Source organism: Oreochromis niloticus, linkage group LG11, assembly GCF_001858045.2.
Source record: "Oreochromis niloticus isolate F11D_XX linkage group LG11, O_niloticus_UMD_NMBU, whole genome shotgun sequence".
Taxonomy (NCBI): Eukaryota; Metazoa; Chordata; class Actinopteri; order Cichliformes; family Cichlidae; genus Oreochromis; species Oreochromis niloticus.
Genome location: NC_031976.2, coordinates 4,539,965 through 4,556,598, shown reverse-complemented (window position 1 = coordinate 4,556,598; position 16,634 = coordinate 4,539,965). Strand labels below are relative to the sequence as shown.

At 39.7% G+C, this 16,634-nt stretch overlaps 1 protein-coding gene across 5 annotated transcripts; it reads left to right on the top strand.

Annotated features, from left to right (window-relative positions):
* Nucleotides 1-11: 11 nt before the first annotated feature.
* On the top strand, nt 12-15,283 carry abhd5a (abhydrolase domain containing 5, lysophosphatidic acid acyltransferase a). Of its 5 annotated transcripts, none has more exons than XM_005463989.3 (9): nt 12-158; nt 817-897; nt 3,848-3,933; nt 5,327-5,702; nt 9,643-9,797; nt 10,382-10,493; nt 10,657-10,843; nt 11,230-11,297; nt 14,224-15,283. In XM_005463989.3, the coding sequence occupies exons 1-8, from the start codon at nt 127-129 to the stop codon at nt 11,281-11,283; spliced, it is 1,083 nt and encodes a 360-aa protein (XP_005464046.1). In that variant the 5' UTR covers nt 12-126; the 3' UTR covers nt 11,284-11,297; nt 14,224-15,283. The 5 variants fall into 5 exon arrangements, with proteins under 5 accessions (XP_005464046.1, XP_005464047.1, XP_003458869.1 ...); XM_005463990.4 differs by lacking the exon at nt 14,224-15,283 and adding an exon at nt 11,416-14,033; XM_003458821.4 differs by lacking the exon at nt 11,230-11,297.
* Nucleotides 15,284-16,634: the final 1,351 nt, after the last annotated feature.

Below are 16,634 nucleotides of genomic sequence, written 5' to 3'. Positions count from 1 at the left end.
AAAGCAGGAATATCGCCCCCCCCCCCCTTGTCTCAGTCAGCTGACGCTATAAATGAAATGCACACAAGCTCGGCAGCTACGTCAGACCCACGTGACTGAGAGACGCGTCTCGGGGACTGTCACGCTATGGCTGAGCAAGCGGTGATCGAGAACAGAGGGTGAGTATTTCTATTAACCTATCACATTCCCCGGTCTGCCAGAGTATGTATATCCACGGTAATGTTCCTTTATTATTTAACAGACAGTAAGTGTTATTGGAGTAGCGACACTGTGCACTTTTCCTGAAAATGCCCGAGTGTTGTTGTCGACCGTCCCTCAGAAAGTTAGACAGCTGTTAGAGAGAGGCACCACTTGGGTCAAGGTAAACCTGCCCCCCCCCTCCTCATTAGTTAATTGCTGGCTTTTCGTAAAGTCGACCGTAGTAAATGAGAGTGCTCGAAGACTGCAGAAGGTCGTTGAAAACACTCGCCGGTGCTTTGAAGATATTGTCGGTGTGGTCCACAGAAGTAAAATAACGCTTTTATTGCAAAGCCGCTGGACTGCCATGTTTGTTTTGCCTCAGAGATAGTAGAGCAAATTGGAAAACCGGTTTTAAACAAGAGTTTTGCAGTGGCGCGAATATTTTTATATTCATGTGCATAAAAAGGTCACCGAAAATGCACAAAAAACTTGATAAAACTATAAACAGTTTTTTAAGTGTTATAATAAATGCGTGATAATTTAAATAATGGAGATGATAGTCTTGCTGTCACGCGTTGTCATCGGCCAGTCCCTGTCCTTTGCCCTCATGCGCTTACTCTTTTATTATATCTCCAGGGTCATTCATAGAATGCTGTCTACTGTTGGTGTTCCCAGTCTGGCTAGCAGTGTGTGGGGCTATGTGGATAAAACAATAAGGTAATACTATGAGCATCCACACACAGACACAGGTGTGACACTCTTTTACACAAATATCCACCTCCACTCAGACATTAGCTTTCATTATTGTAGCCTCACTTTGTTTGTATGTGTCACTGTGCAGGTCCAGTTTCCTTTCAGCTGGGTGATTTTCATGAGACTTTGTAGAGTAATGGAATGTAAGCAAAGGGAGTACTAAACTTAAACTTTTTGTGACTCTTTAACTTACCTTTCACAATAACACACAGGGTGTCTCCTGCATTTTGATAACCCTGGCAAACTCACGGGTTTATCAAGTAATTGCGTCTCCAACAGTTGAGTCTAACACATGTATGTTAACAGGCTGAGAGTAAATGGTTGTTTATCAGTGCAAAGCAATATAAATGAGCAGCAACACCCCGATTAACAAAAACCTGTTCAAAAGGCATTGAAATTTACAGTGGCTTGCAAAAGTATTCGGCCCCCTTGAACTTTCCCACATTTTGTCACATTACAGCTACAAACATGAATCAATTTTATTGGAATTCCAGGTGAAAGACCAATACAAAGTGGTGTACACGTGAGAAGTGGAACGAAAATCATACATGATTCCAAACATTTTTTACAAATAAATAACTGCAAAGTGGGGTGTGCGTAATTATTCAGCCCCCTTTGGTCTGAGTGCAGTCAGTTCCCCATAGACATTGCCTGATGAGTGCTAATGACTAAATAGTGCACCTGTGTGTAATCTAATGTCAGTACAAATACAGCTGCTCTGTGACGGCCTCAGAGGTTGCCTAAGAGAATATTGGGAACAACAACACCATGAAGTCCAAAGAACACACCAGACAAGTCAGGGATAAAGTTATTGAGAAATTTAAAGCAGGCTTAGGCTACAAAAAGATTTCCCAAGCCTTGAACATCCCACAGAGGACTGTTCAGGCAATCATTCAGAAATGGAAGGAGTATGGCACAACTGTAAACCTACCAAGACAAGGCCGTCCACCTAAACTCACAGGCCGAACAAGGAGAGCGCTGATCAGAAATGCAGCCAAGAGGCTCATGGTGACTCTGGACGAGCTGCAGAGATCTACAGCTCAGGTGGGGGAATCTGTCCATAGGACAACTATTAGTCGTGCACTGCACAAAGTTGGCCTTTATGGAAGAGTGGCAAGAAGAAAGCCATTGTTAACAGAAAACCGTTTGCAGTTTGCCACAAGCCATGTGGGGGACACAGCAAACATGTGGAAGAAGGCGCTCTGGTCAGATGAGACCAAAATGGAACTTTTTGGCCTAAATGCAAAACGCTATGTGTGGCGGAAAACTAACACTGCACATCACTCTGAACACACCATCCCCACTGTCAAATATGGTGGTGGCAGCATCATGCCCTGGGGGTGCTTCTCTTCAGCAGGGACAGGGAAGCTGGTCAGAGTTGATGGGAAGATGGATGGAGCCAAATACAGGGCAATCTTGGAAGAAAACCTCCTGGAGTCTGCAAAAGACTTGAGACTGGGGCCGAGGTTCCCCTTCCAGCAGGACAATGACCCTAAACATAAAGCCAGGGCAACAATGGAATGGTTTAAAACAAAACACATCCATGTGTTAGAATGGCCCAGTCAAAGTCCAGATCTAAATCCAATCGAGAATCTGTGGCAAGATCTGAAAACTGCTGTTCACAAACGCTGTCCATCTAATCTGACTGAGCTGGAGCTGTTTTGCAAAGAAGAATGGGCAAGGATTTCAGTCTTTAGATGTGCAAAGCTGGTAGAGACATACCCTAAAAGACTGGCAGCTGTAATTGCAGCAAAAGGTGGTTCTACAAAATATTGACTCAGGGGGCTGAATAATTACGTACACCCCACTTTTCAGTTATTTATTTGTAAAAAATGTTTGGAATCACGTATGATTTTCGTTCCACTTCTCACGTGTACACCACTTTGTATTTGTCTTTCACGTGGAATTCCAATAAAATTGATTCATGCTTGTAGCTGTAATGTGACAAAATGTGGGAAAGTTCAAGGGGGCCGAATACTTTTGCAAGACACTGTACGTTTCCAGACTTGTAGAAGGCATTGAGAGTGGGTTAAAAGTGAAAGTGCAGTTCACAAATCACAGTCATCTCCCTGAGGTGTTCTGCATTATAAGGTGAAGACCCTACAATAATGCAGAGAAAACCCCAACAGCAGCCCAGATGAGAAACACATGCGCATATAGCGTAAATGTGCTTTTATAAGTTAAAAAAAATAATTAAGTACAACTAGTTTTGGATTGAACCTTCAGGACCTTCCTCGCTGCCTGCTGCTCAAGCATCATGTGTAATGATTTGGAAAAGAAAACAACGGCCATGGGGGGTGGAGGACAGTCTTAAAATGACCATAAGACAAATGAACTCCCCAAACAGTAAAACCTTCATGGGGGGGGGGGGATGATCAGAGCTGTTAAATTAGACAGATTTTTAAGTCTGTGACTCTAGTTGTGTGTGTTATTAAATCATATTTGGATTATTTATTTTTTACCCAAATTTTGCACTCTGGAAAGGAAACTCCTACAAAAACCTATACCATAAGGCTACAGTCTTATGGTGTATGTTCACACCTTTAAATCACTACATTTTTCACAGCATCTGTGATAAATTCTGATGGCAATTTTGTGTATCAAGCCTGTTTTTTGCTTTCTTAACCTGTTCGTAACCCTGATTGTTTAGCGTGTTGCAAAAAGCAGTCCAAGCGGTAGAAAGATGAGAAATGAGTTAAATGAGGACCATACAGTAAGAGTCTGGTTAGCTAGGAGTCAATGTTCTGTGGTGCAGGTTTGTTATGAATCTTAGCCCTTCGACTGTGAGTACCCCAAAGTAGCATGATGATGATGGTGGTGGTTGTTATTAATCATTATTATAATGATGAACGTTTGAAATATTAATATAAGGCAAACCATTCATATTCATATTGTGGTGCTTTTGTGTACGTAGGTGGTGCTGGATTCCCAACTGGCTGCCATCGTGGTGTCCAACTTCAAAGAGCCATCTGCAAGCTTCAGAGGAGAAGATGCTGCAGTGTAAGGATTAACCCAGTGTATTTTATTATTATTATTATAATAATAATAATAATAATAATAATAATAATAATAATAATAATAATAATAATAATAATAATAATAATAATAATATTATTATTTATTTATTTTTATTTTTTTTATTTAAAACCAACTTTTTGTACAGTGTGCAAAAGTAAAAACTCACCCACCTGTGGTCACTCCCTCAAACACAACCTGTTTTGCTTAACAAAACCTGTATCGGCTAGAAATCAAATAGCTTTTTGTAAATATGATTTAAATCTGCAAGCAGCAATGACCAACACCTTAAGACTTTCCTGGGCAAATTTGAGGTTGCTGCGGTCAGTCACCTTAAAACTGTAGCCCAAAGTGCATAACATGACATTTCTTGTTCCCACTAGGTGGTGCAGTGACCACCATCAAATATGACAGGAGAAATGTGTTCAGGGGCGGAGCCTTATCAAACGTTTGGTCCAGATTGGACAATGTATATGTAAATAAGAGCAAATTATAATTTCATGGTGACTGGTTGAAGTTCGCCGTGGTGCCACGGCCACACCCTTTGAAGAAAGCTCAAAAGCATTGCAATTTAATATGGCCCAGGTATATGTGGCACTATTGAACCATTTGATACTCTGTACATGAGTAACCAATAAAATATGTACATTTTCAACAGATTTTCACATGTGCAAAATTTCATGAGTTTTTTAGCATCTTTAAGTCCTCAAAAAGGCAATTGATGACGTAAAATAATAATGAACTGAGCAGATACATTGGGCCTTCGCGTGTTTCATGCTAATGACAAAATGTGTCTCAAAGTCTGAGATCACTTGGAAAGTATGTGTCTTATCTAAGACTACAAACAGCTCAGGAAAAAGTAACTCATGACTTTCATTGCTCAAAATTTAAAGGAATATTAGATGTGCAGAGCACTGTTCTACTGTCTGTCTTCCAGAAAATGTCGTGACAACAAGTAGAGAACATTAACCACAGTAGAATAGAACTTATAAATAAAGTGATTGATGATTACAGCTTTGAAAAATCAATAAGAAGTTCAGGGGCTGTTTTCTGTGAATGACTTTAACCCAACTGTGCCTGCAGGATGTTACTAAGGAACCAGTAAATGTGAGAAATCACATTGCTCTTGTTTGAGCTTGTTGCCACATCTCTTCGTGTGTGTGTGTGTGTGTGTGTGTGTGTGTGTGTGTGTGTGTGTGTTGTGTTTTTTCTTTTAAAAAAAAAAAAACCCTTTCTAGAGAATCTCACTTTTAGTGAAGACACCTGATTGATTCAGTAGTATCAAAAAAGAGATGGTATTTAGATTAATGTGAAATGGAATATTTGACCCATTGTAATGTTCTTGAACTTAAAAGTAATCTTGTGCTTTTCTTTTCAGATGTCAGCGCTGCATTTACTAAAGAGTTCGTTCCCATCTCCAACGACAATCTTCTGTGGACCCTGACTTTTTGCAATGACCATGTTAAAGATAAAACTCCCTTAGTTCTGCTGCATGGCTTCGGCGGCGGGGTGGGCCTGTGGGCCCAGAATCTGGATGATCTCTCCCAGCATCGGCCTGTCTTTGCACTGGACTTACTGGGTTTTGGCCAGAGCAGCAGGCCTGTGTTCTCAACAGATGCAGCAGAAGCAGAGGATCAGTTTGTCGAGTCCATAGAACAGTGGCGGGCCAGTGTGGGTCTGGAGTCTATGATACTTCTTGGCCACAATCTGGGAGGATACCTCGCTGTGTCATACTCCATTAAATACCCAGGCAGGTGGGTGCAGACAATGGGATTTCTCATATCTTACTGTATCATGACCCACACTGTCTGAGACAGAAAGGTGTCAGGTTTGTGTAAAATGTCAGGATCAGAACTGTAGCATAAGCTAAAGTCAGGTTTTAGTCTCTTATTATAATAAAGCAAGTGTTTTAGGCTCTCCATTATAGGAGCTCATCTTTTCTAATGTCCACTGTTGGCTAGCAGCTCCTGTCATCTGCAAGAGTGGCTGAAATGGACAGAGTTAATATTGTGATAATCTTTGCATATCATCTGTAACTATTGTTTCTATCCTGCCTTTTGAGAGTGGTGTGTGAATGTTGGTCTGCAGAAGTGTTTGGGCCTCTTTACACCTGCTGCCTCACAGCAAACAGCAGGCAGATACTGTCAGGGACTGTTATGGAAAATACAGTGGAGCATTTAGCAGGAGCAGCTTTTGGAGACGTGTCAGTGGACACAAGAAAGCTGATTTGTCAACACATCAAACAAGTTTGTGTCATAAAGTCTCATTTTCTGTCCCCAAGAGCAGCTTGTAGGTCAGATCAGCTAAAGAAAGCCATGTGTTACAGCTTAGAGCTCCAGTGAGCAAGTGGGCAGAGTGTTGATTGCTCTATAAAAACCAGAATAATATACATTTGAATAATCCTTTCATCACTGCTGTAAATGGAACAAATGAAGTGGAACCTGCCTAGGAGGAGAAAAAAGCAGAGTCTGCAGTGAACACTGTTCTGAATAATGATTCTGCCCTTTTGCTGTTAACATGATTGTAGCAAAACATGCCAGCATGAGTACAGGTTACAGTTGTAGCGGTGTGCCTTTAGGTGCTGGCAGCCTGTGATAACAGCAGTCTCCTCCAAAACGCTCTCTCCTCCCACTAGACTCTCTCTCCTGAATCATGTCCTCCTGCTGCAGCTCCAGCTCGGAGCTTCCAGCATGCACCCAGCTCTCCCTAAGCAGCGCCTGATAAAATGTCCTCAATCCCTTATCACCCTTCTTCATCAGTAACACTGAAAATTCCCGCTTCCTGTCTTCTTATTGTTATCTTAGCGGTCCAAATGGTTTTAAGTTATAACTTCAGATGCTCTTGATCAGGGACATGCATTCCCGATCTGTGCACATTGCCCCCCCCCCCCCCCCCCTTTCTTGGCCTTCATTCATATTGAGAACCACAACAATGTGCTCTCTGTACCAGTACAGAGTCCATTAAGACCATGACATGTCAGATTTAAATGGCTTATAATCACCTGTCAGTTTAGCTTCCAGTTGATTATGAAAATGAAAGTAAACTGCTTCATGGTGTCATGTAAACATCAGCCTAGCTTGATTGTGACCTGTTAGACTTGGTAGCCATAGCTGGTTTTGTTCATATTTCTGCAGCACTAAAAACGGCCATAAAGGATCTACCTGGCTGTGCTGGTTGGGAGATTAAGCAACATGAATTCATCTGGATGTTTAAGAATAAGGTTACACACACGGTCACCATATCTAATCAGCCAAATGAAAACTGTTACCTTAACCTCGATGAACTAGTTACAAAGTCTCAAAGCCAGAAGTAGAATTTCAAGTTTTAAGCATTTTGTAAGAAATTTCTAGCTCCACATTGTTTATTTTTATGCTATACTAGAGCCTTATAAGCATCATTTTATATTAAACTGGTTATTGGTGCATCTCCTCAGGTTCATCATGTCTGAAATGCATTTTAGCTCCCTTCCTCCTTCCTTAAAGTCAGTTTTCTTCTGATACACAGTCCTTGTGAGGTGGAGTCTAAGTTTTCATATTAGGAATATCTGATCTTGGTGACCTCATGAGTCAAAAGTAAAACTCTGAAACTGGGCATTTAGAGCCATCTGAAAGTTTTTGGTCCACAGTACATACTCTAATCTTATTATCTGAGAATTGTTTAGTATGTACATTCACAATGTAACTGTGTATATACGGCAGAAATAAGCAAGAATAGAATGGGTCACCATTAGTAAATTGTAAAAAATACAAAAACAAAACAAAATGCTGTGTCAGAAAAGTTATATTTGGGGGATGTATTTACTTTCTTGATGAAAAGATTTATGTCACAGTCACGTCTGTGTAAAAAATAATGCATGCACCAGGACACTGAATGCTTACAGTCATGTGAGAAAATTAGGAAACCCCATTAAATAATCAGCCCTTTGATATGTGAACGGTTCATAATAATTTCCAATCATGATTTTATGTGTTACTGGAAAATAAAGTGACGTAATTGCAATTAAACAACAAAAATGAACATTTTGTGAAACATCAAAAAAAAGATATGAACAAAAATGTTTATTTCAATGGAGAAAAAAGGACACCCTACCCCCTAATAACTAGTGTTGCCTCCTTTGGCTGATATAACTTCAGCGAGACGCCTTTTGTAGCCTTTTACCAGTCTCTGACATTGAAAGTCAGAAGAAAGTTTGCCCCACTCCTCAATGCAGAATTCTTTCAGCTGTGAGATGTTTGAGGGGTTTCTTGCATGTACAGCCTGTTTCAAGTCACCCCACAGCATCTCAATGGGATTAAGATCAGGGCTTTGACTTGGCCATTCCAGGACTCTCCACTTCTTAGTTTTTAGCCAGTCCTTGGTAGATATTCTGGTATGCTTTGAGTCATTACTGTATACTAGTATTCTATTGTATATCTTATTCCTCTGTTCCTCTGTCTCTCTTGCTGCATTGAGCATGTGTATAACAAAAGAATTTCCCTCGGGATAAATAAAGTTAATCTTATCTTATTGTCATGTTGCAGTGTCCAGTTCTGCTTCAGCTTTAATTTTTTTAACAGATGGTTTCACATGTTCTTCAAGCACCCTCTGATACACAGTAGAATTCATGATGGATTCTATGATAGTGAGCTGGCCAGGTCCTGCTGCAGCAAAGCATCCCCAAACTAGGATACTGCCACCTCCATGCTTCAGTTGGTATGAGGTTCTTTTCTTGGAAGGCAGTATTTGGTTTATACATGTCTACTGTTCTGGTGTCCAAATAATTCAATTTTAGACTCATCTGTCCAAAGAACATTATTCCAGAAGTTGTGGTCTTTGTCTATGTTTGCTCTGGCAAACTTCAGTCTGGCCTTTAATGTTTTTCTTAGAGAGCAAAGGTTTCCTCCTTGCACACCTCCCATGAAAGTCAAACTTGTGTGGTCTCTTTCTGATAGTAGAGTCATGCACTTTCACAAGGACAGTAGCCAGAGCCTGCTGTAGTTCCCGTGATTACATTTTAGGATTTTGGATGACTTCTTTGAGCATCTTGCGGTCTGCTCTGGGGGTGAATTTGCTTGGACGGCCAGACCTGGGCATGATGGCAGCTGTTTTGAATGTCCTCCACTTGTAAACAATTTTCTGGATGGGGGAATGGCTGATGTCAAATTCTAGATCTTTTTAAATCCCTTACCAGACTAATAAGCCACCACAATCTTCTTTCTCACTATTTAGATCTCACCATGGCGCTCACTTCAACACTTTAACAGTCAGGAGCACACCAAACTAAATCTGAGGTTTAAATTGGGCAAGGCTCTTTTAAAATGCTGGTTAATGATGTACTGATCATGTGCACCTGACATCATACACCTGTGTTTGATTTTTAACCATTTTATGTGGGGGTGTCCTACTTTATTCCTCACCAGAAATTGCATTCTTTTTAAATTACATTTTGCATAGTTTTAAAAAGGCTTTTCTTATTTTTTAATTGTTTAGTTATATTATTTGGATCCCTCAGTATCATTAAAATTGATATTGAATATCCATATGTCCAAATATATTTTAAAATATACAGGCTTTCATAGGGTGTCCTAATTTTCTCACATGACTGTAGCTTGCCTCCAATTCCTGCGAGTCCTTTAGTTGTAGGTCTGTAAGCCATTTATAACTGAAAGAGCAGGTTAACTTTTATTTTTGTTGTTGTTGTCGTCTGGCTTACAGAGTAAAGCACATTGTCCTGGTTGAGCCCTGGGGTTTGCCTGATCATCCGGAGACGACAGAACCAGACCGGCCCATCCCTGTGTGGATCAAAGCCCTTGGTGCCATGTTCAGTCCCTTCAACCCCTTGGCTGGCCTGCGACTGGTAGGACCACTGGGTAAGGTGCTAAAAGACAACGAAGTACCACAGTGCTAAAAGACAACGAAGTACCACAGTGCTAAAAGCAAACCCACAACCGGACTAGCTTAATAATCCCAGGGAAATGTGTCCATGCTGTGGCACACCAAAATATTGGGGGGAAAAGCAAAGCTACAACAAAAGTATGAGGAATAGAGATGATATGATAAGCATGTGAAATTCTTTTTTTTCTTCTTTTTCTTAAATGAGAAGAATGGAAATAAGAGGATGCAATATAATGGCCGAAAACTCTGGAGACAGTAAGCGAAAATGTATGCAGTATGAAACTGGGGGGATAGTTTTATATTAGTTTAATGTTGCAGTATCACAGCTGATGTCCTCTTTGCACATGCAGAAAACTAGGAACTGCTTATTAAAGCAAGTGGTGTGATGAGCACAATTTCATTCAGTGGAGTTTTTTGCTTTGACTTTGAAAGGAATTTAAGCCAAAACCTGAGCTCTCCCCAGTGTGACTAATCATGTAAAATGTAATGAGTACTCCTCATCTCTTAATGGCTACATGCTTGCGTTTGAGACCTCTGTCTCTTCTCTGGTCCCCTGCAGGTCCCACTCTGGTGCAAACACTAAGACCCGACTTCAAGAAAAAGTTCTCCCTCGTGTTCACTGACAACACTGTGCCAGATTACATCTACCACCTGAACGTGCAAAGCCCCAGGTCTGTCTTTCTCTTTTATTAATGCCATTTGTCTCTAAAATGGCCACGAAAGCAATTTCTTCATCACCTTTTCTGCTCTGATCCACGTTTTACTACCTAGTATTATGTTTTGTCATCTCCATTTTCTGTCATCTGCTCATTGATTATCTTTTCCTTGTCACAGTGGGGAAACTGCTTTTAAGAATATGACTGCGCCATGTGGCTGGGCCAAGAGGCCAATGTTGCAGAGGATTGACCAGCTGCAGTCTGATATCCCCATCACCATCATTTATGGCTCCCGCTCCAGCATAGACAGCATCTCGGGCATCACCCTCAAAGGGATGAGGCCACACGCTCATGTGGACATCATAGTAAGTTGTGTGTAGCTGGATGGACTGATATCCCTTCAAAGTTGTTTTTTTTTTTTTTTTTTTTTTTTGGTTTTTGTTTGTTTGCTTGTTTGTTTGTTTTTCCCTTCCCTCAAAAAACTTAAATTTCACAATACATTTTTAAGGAATAAATTGCCAAAAAACAGTTTTGAAAACAAATTTTTAAAGTGAATTTCCTGGCAGTTCTTTCATTGTTCAGGCTTCAAAAAAAATCCAACTGTCTTTCTGAATTTGGGTTTCAGATCATCAGTGTGATGACATTTTTGTAGACTTTCTAAACTTGGAACTAATTTCTTTACACTTCTTCAAAACCTGCTTTATTGCTAAGATTTATTTATTTTGTATCAAGCTTGATTTTTTTTTTTTAGATCCAGCTGCACAGATCCAACCAACTGCATTTGACGACAACAACTGTTCTGTAGCTCAAAGTGAACTGGTAATCTGTATATACAAATAGTAAAATAATACTTTTTACCTCAGACACACAGCTTGATACTTTAGGTGCTTGATGCTTTAGGCCAATCGGCTCTGAAATGACTCCTCTGCCTCCTCAGATGTGGTCTGACATATATCAAGAGTTTAAACTGCCCCACTGACATCCTGAAATATGTACAAAAGTGGTCGTCACACAGTTCCAACTCCTGGATCAAACCATGAAATTCTCCCTGCTGCTGCCTGCTTGTGAGAACTTGATGAACCCAGAATCTCCATTTCTTTGTTTTCTTGTTTAGAAACATCAGGACCAGTTCATTACGTATGTTTGTTATACTTAAGTTTTTGAGATGGTCAAATTTAAATATTGGACAAAGATGACACAAGTAAACACAAAATGCAGTTTCTAGGTGTCTGTGTAAATAAAACTTGGCTCTGTGTGAAAAAGTGATTTCCTTCCAAACCTAATAACTGGTTGGGCCACGCTTAGCAGCAACAACTGGAATCAATTGTTTGCAAAGATGAGTGGGTCAGAATTCCTTCAGAGCTGTACAAGACTCACCTCCAGTTATCACAGAATTGTAATTCAGCCACACTGGAGGGTTTTTGAGCATGAACCACCTTTTTAAGGTCATGCCGCAGCATCTCAATCAGATTCATGTCAGGAGTTTGACCAAGCCACTCAAATCTCTTCATTTTGTTTTTCTTAAGCCATTCAGAGGTGGACTTGATCGTGTGTTTTGCATCATTGTCCTGCTGCAGAACCCAAGTGTGCAGCTTGAGGTCATGAACACTTCAGTGTTACTTTTTGCACCAGAAGTCTTTGGGATCAGTACTGTTTTTTTGTTTGTTTGTTTTGTTTTTGTGTTTTGTGGGGGGTTTTTTTGTTTGTTTGTTTTTTTTTTAACTCAGCCATGTCGGCCATTTTTGGGCTGACTCTCTTTCTTATGGTGGAGTCATGAACACTGACCTTAACTGAGCCAAGTGAGGCCTGCAGGTCTTTGGATATTGTTCTGAGGTCTTTTGTGACCTCTTGGATGAGTTGTTGCTGTGCTCTTGGGGTAATTCTGGTTGGCCAGCCACTTATGTTAAGGTTCACCATTCAATGATTTTGCCATTTGTAGATAATGGATCTCACTGTGGAGACTGTGGAGTCCCACAGCTCTAGAAATGGCTTTATAACATTTTCCAGACTGAGAGCTCAATGACTTTTTCTCATCTGTTCCTGAATTTCCTTGGATCAGGGGATGATGTCTGGCTTTTGAGGACATTTTTGTCTACTCCACTTTGTCAGGTCGTATTAAAGTAATGTCTTGATTGAGAACAGGGGTGGCAGTAATCAGGGTGTGGCTAGAGAAATTGAACTTGACTTTCCAAAGATGTGATACACTACCATTAATTATAATGGGAGGGGGCGGGGCAATCACTTTTTCACACATGGCCATTCAGGTTTGGATTTTTTTTTCCCCTTTATAATAAACACCTTCATTTAGAAACTGCATTTTGTGTTTACTTGTCATCTTTGTCTAATTTTTAAAAATTAGAAATCTGAAATATTTAAATGTGACAAACATGCAAAAAAATGGCAAACACTTTTTTCACACCGATGTATATGTTACATGGCATTTTGGAATTTTGGGTCACTGTTTCGCAGCACATTCTGTGTCATGGCCTTTAGGACTAGGTGAGAGTTGTGGTAAGGGTTTGGCACTTAGGGGAAAAGAATGGGCAGTTGCTTTCATACACCTGTCAAGTCTGAGGAAGACTGGATGAGCAGCTGCCTAGACAGGTGCAAAACAGACACTGAAATATTATGATATGCAAAGAAATTCTCATTAGAACAGACTCGAGACATTTTCACTTCCTAATTCTGTGTTAATGAGTGTAGATTCATGGGGAAAAATGTCCATTTAAAAAAAAAAAACTAACTAACCTAACTAACTAGAGGCTGCTGCAAACAAAGAAACAGTCACTATCTGACCTCTACAACAGAGTATTACGGCCACATTAAATGGAAAAAAAAAAATTGATAATATATTATTATTGATTGAAAACAAAGTCGAAATTTCAAGTTTAAAGCCTCCCAAGCTTTTTTGAGAAAAGTCGAAATGTGGAGATTACAGCTGTTGTTTCAACACACACTGCCACTAACTCAGAGGGTTGCTAGACCCTCGGAGTTAGTGAAATGTTCCTTCAGAATCTGTTTTAGTAACGAGGACAGAAATGATGCCTCTTTAGCACAGAAACGGTGCAGTGATCTGTACATGGATGTTGAAAAGAGTGCAGAAAGCCACTTGGAAGAGTGGATTTGCACAAAATGAACTGGCTGGCTATGGTTACAGCCTCGTGCAATAAAGAGGATGTATGCTGTATCACAAGAGGGCTGATCAATTTGTTTCACTATATAATTTTATTTTATTTCATTTATTTTTTTTTAATTATAAAAAATACTACTCCGTAAAAGTTGGAGGTTTTGACTGAACAAAACAAAAAATTTGAGGCTTCATCAAATAAAAATCACTGGACAAAAGACTGATTTGTTGGTTTTGTACATGGGGTTTAGTTTACTTAAGCTTAAAATACATTTGTTTAATGAATTATTTATAAGAAAACCTCATTTTAGCAGAGTTCCACAGATTCAGTGCCTTAATTGCATGTGGAGCAATCATGCTTATGTGTATATTGACGCATCAAAGGTACATTTTTCTGCCATGAAGAACCGTGGAACTGACTGTATGGAGGCTTGAAATGAAACTGATTGATGCATGCTTTAAATTTGAATGTTACTTTCCATCTTTGTTTTATGAAGGCTATAAACCGGAGACACAGCCCTCCTCGTTAAAATCATGACCTCCCTTTATGACATGCCTTTATATAGTTTCCATAATTTTTAATTTGCTGCTTCCCTTCTGATTCTTTCCTTCCTGCAGACAATCCGTGGAGCCGGACACTATGTGTATGCCGACCAGCCTGAGGACTTTAACTACAAGGTCTTGGAAGCATGTAACAAACTGGAATGAAAGCGGAGACAAGCTTGAATGTTGAACTCTAGTGGGGGGGAAAAAGGGGGACGGACATCACTCTGTCACACACTGTGAAACCTCAGAATCCCACAAAAATAAGTGTTTGCACATTAAAAATATTGCAAAGTGAACAGTGACCTGGTGTGACTCGTACATGTTGTATCATCTGACCAGTGAGTCAGCTGTATTCTTGGAAACTTGGTGAATGGTAACTCTGAGTTGACATCACTGATCAGGGCCTGTTGGCCTCCATCACATGCTTATTATGCAGCACACAGAATCGTGGCTGTGGCGTCACCTTTTTTTTTTCTTTTTTCTTTTTTTTTTTTTCCTTGTTATAAAGGTTTTTTTGAACTCTCCCAAATGCAGTAACTTCAGTGTTAAGTGAATGCAGGTGATTATCACCTTTCAATACCATTTCATGTAAAAACTATTGAGAGATAAATTATCACATTTTTTTTTTTTTTTTTTTTTTCTATTTCTGTGAGATACTGAGAATGAATATTTTAGCATGCTTATTTCATAAATCCAGTGACAGCTGCAATAATAATGATGAATATTAATATGATCATTTGAGTGATGTCTGACTGAAGCACAACGGGTATTTAGGAGTTACAGTTACAATGTCATGTATTTGGTGTCCCATGCATTGTGTTCAGCCTATGGTTTGTGGTTTTTCCCATTTGATTCTGATACAGATACAAAACCTCGGTATACAGGACCACTGCATCAGCAACAGGAAGAGGTTTTCGATGAATCTGCTTCCAATAATAGCATGTGTCCTCTGTAATGTGCTTTCCTGTCAAACACAAGTGGTCATTTCATCTGCAATAACTGAATATCACCATAAACCCTGTGTTGTACTCCTCCTGTTTTTGACTGCTCTATCTGCACAAGTTAGATATATTTATATAGAAACTAAAGTGGCATCATAGTGTAGTGTTCTGCACATTTGCCCGGCAAACAATCCTGGAAGGAGACAAAAACCTTGTTGGCTTAGCATTAGGAAGGACGTCTGGTTTAAATAAAAAAAAAAAAAAAAAAAAAAAAATTCTTTCAAATTAAATGTGGAGCTTTCTGTTGTGATGACCTCCTGTGAACAAGGGAGCAGCTGAAAGTAGCTTTATGATAGTCTGTGTTATGGAGCGTGTCATGTAATGCAGGCAGTATAGCCTGGCAGTGTGGATCTATACAGCCTTACTGTAACAGTGGCTACTGTTACAATATGCAATATTTGGCGCGCTCTACGGATTGTTGTCATAGACTATTAAAAGACAAATGTAGCCACAATGACAGTAATTGCTGGTTTTCAGATTTGCTTTTTTTTTTTTTTTGGGAGTGAAGTGACCATATTTACAGAAACGCACATACCTTCTAATGGTGGTAAAGTAACACACTTCTGGGGGGCAGGGATTCAGCTGCTCTGCTTCTCGACTTTGGAATTCCCTACCTCCTGATATAAGAAATATCACTTCCTTTTCTCTTTTGACGTCTAGACCCAAAACTCACCTGTTCAAAATTGCTTATCCCACATAACCTTTTCCATCCTCCTATTTTAAATCTATTTTTATGTTTTAGGATTTTGTAAACTGCCTTTTTTTTATGCTTGCTCTGTTCTGCTGTGTACAGTGTCCTTGAGTGTTCTGAAAGGTGCTTTTAAATAAAATGTATTAGCATTATTATTATTATTATTAAATTCTCTTGCTGAAACTGAAGCCCAGATTAAACCAGCACAGGTCACCACCAGCAACCACAGATGGACATTTAAGACAGCGAGAACATGCAGATATGCAAAAAGTACCCTTCAGTAATAAGGGTACTTTTGATACAGGCTTCTTCAAGGACATTTCTAAGATGATCCCACACTGCTTCAATATTATTGGACAAAAAGCCTGGGACACCCATTTTCTCAAATTTAATGGGGGTGATGTCTAATTGGCAGTTGATTAGCTTATTGAAATGTTGAATAAACTGGTGGAAAGTCTGTGTAGGTTCAGAAGACTTTCTAGGAATGTATTTATAATAGCTGTTTTCACAATGAAATGCTTTAATGTGACTGAATTTGGAAGACAGACTCAAAGCTTAAAGAGGCAGAAAGTGATGTTGCTGGTACTGTTATCCAGTGGCATTCTTGGATAACAGTGTTAGTGACAGTGGTGTATGTAAAATAAATGCCAGAGAAAAAGCACAGTGTTGTGTAAAATTCAAACACTTTGATTATTTTATGGATCTTACATAGTGACGTAAAGTAGCATACCTTAGCTCAGACTCACTGTCCACTTTCTTCCCTTTTTTTCAGTTGCACATGAATAATTTCA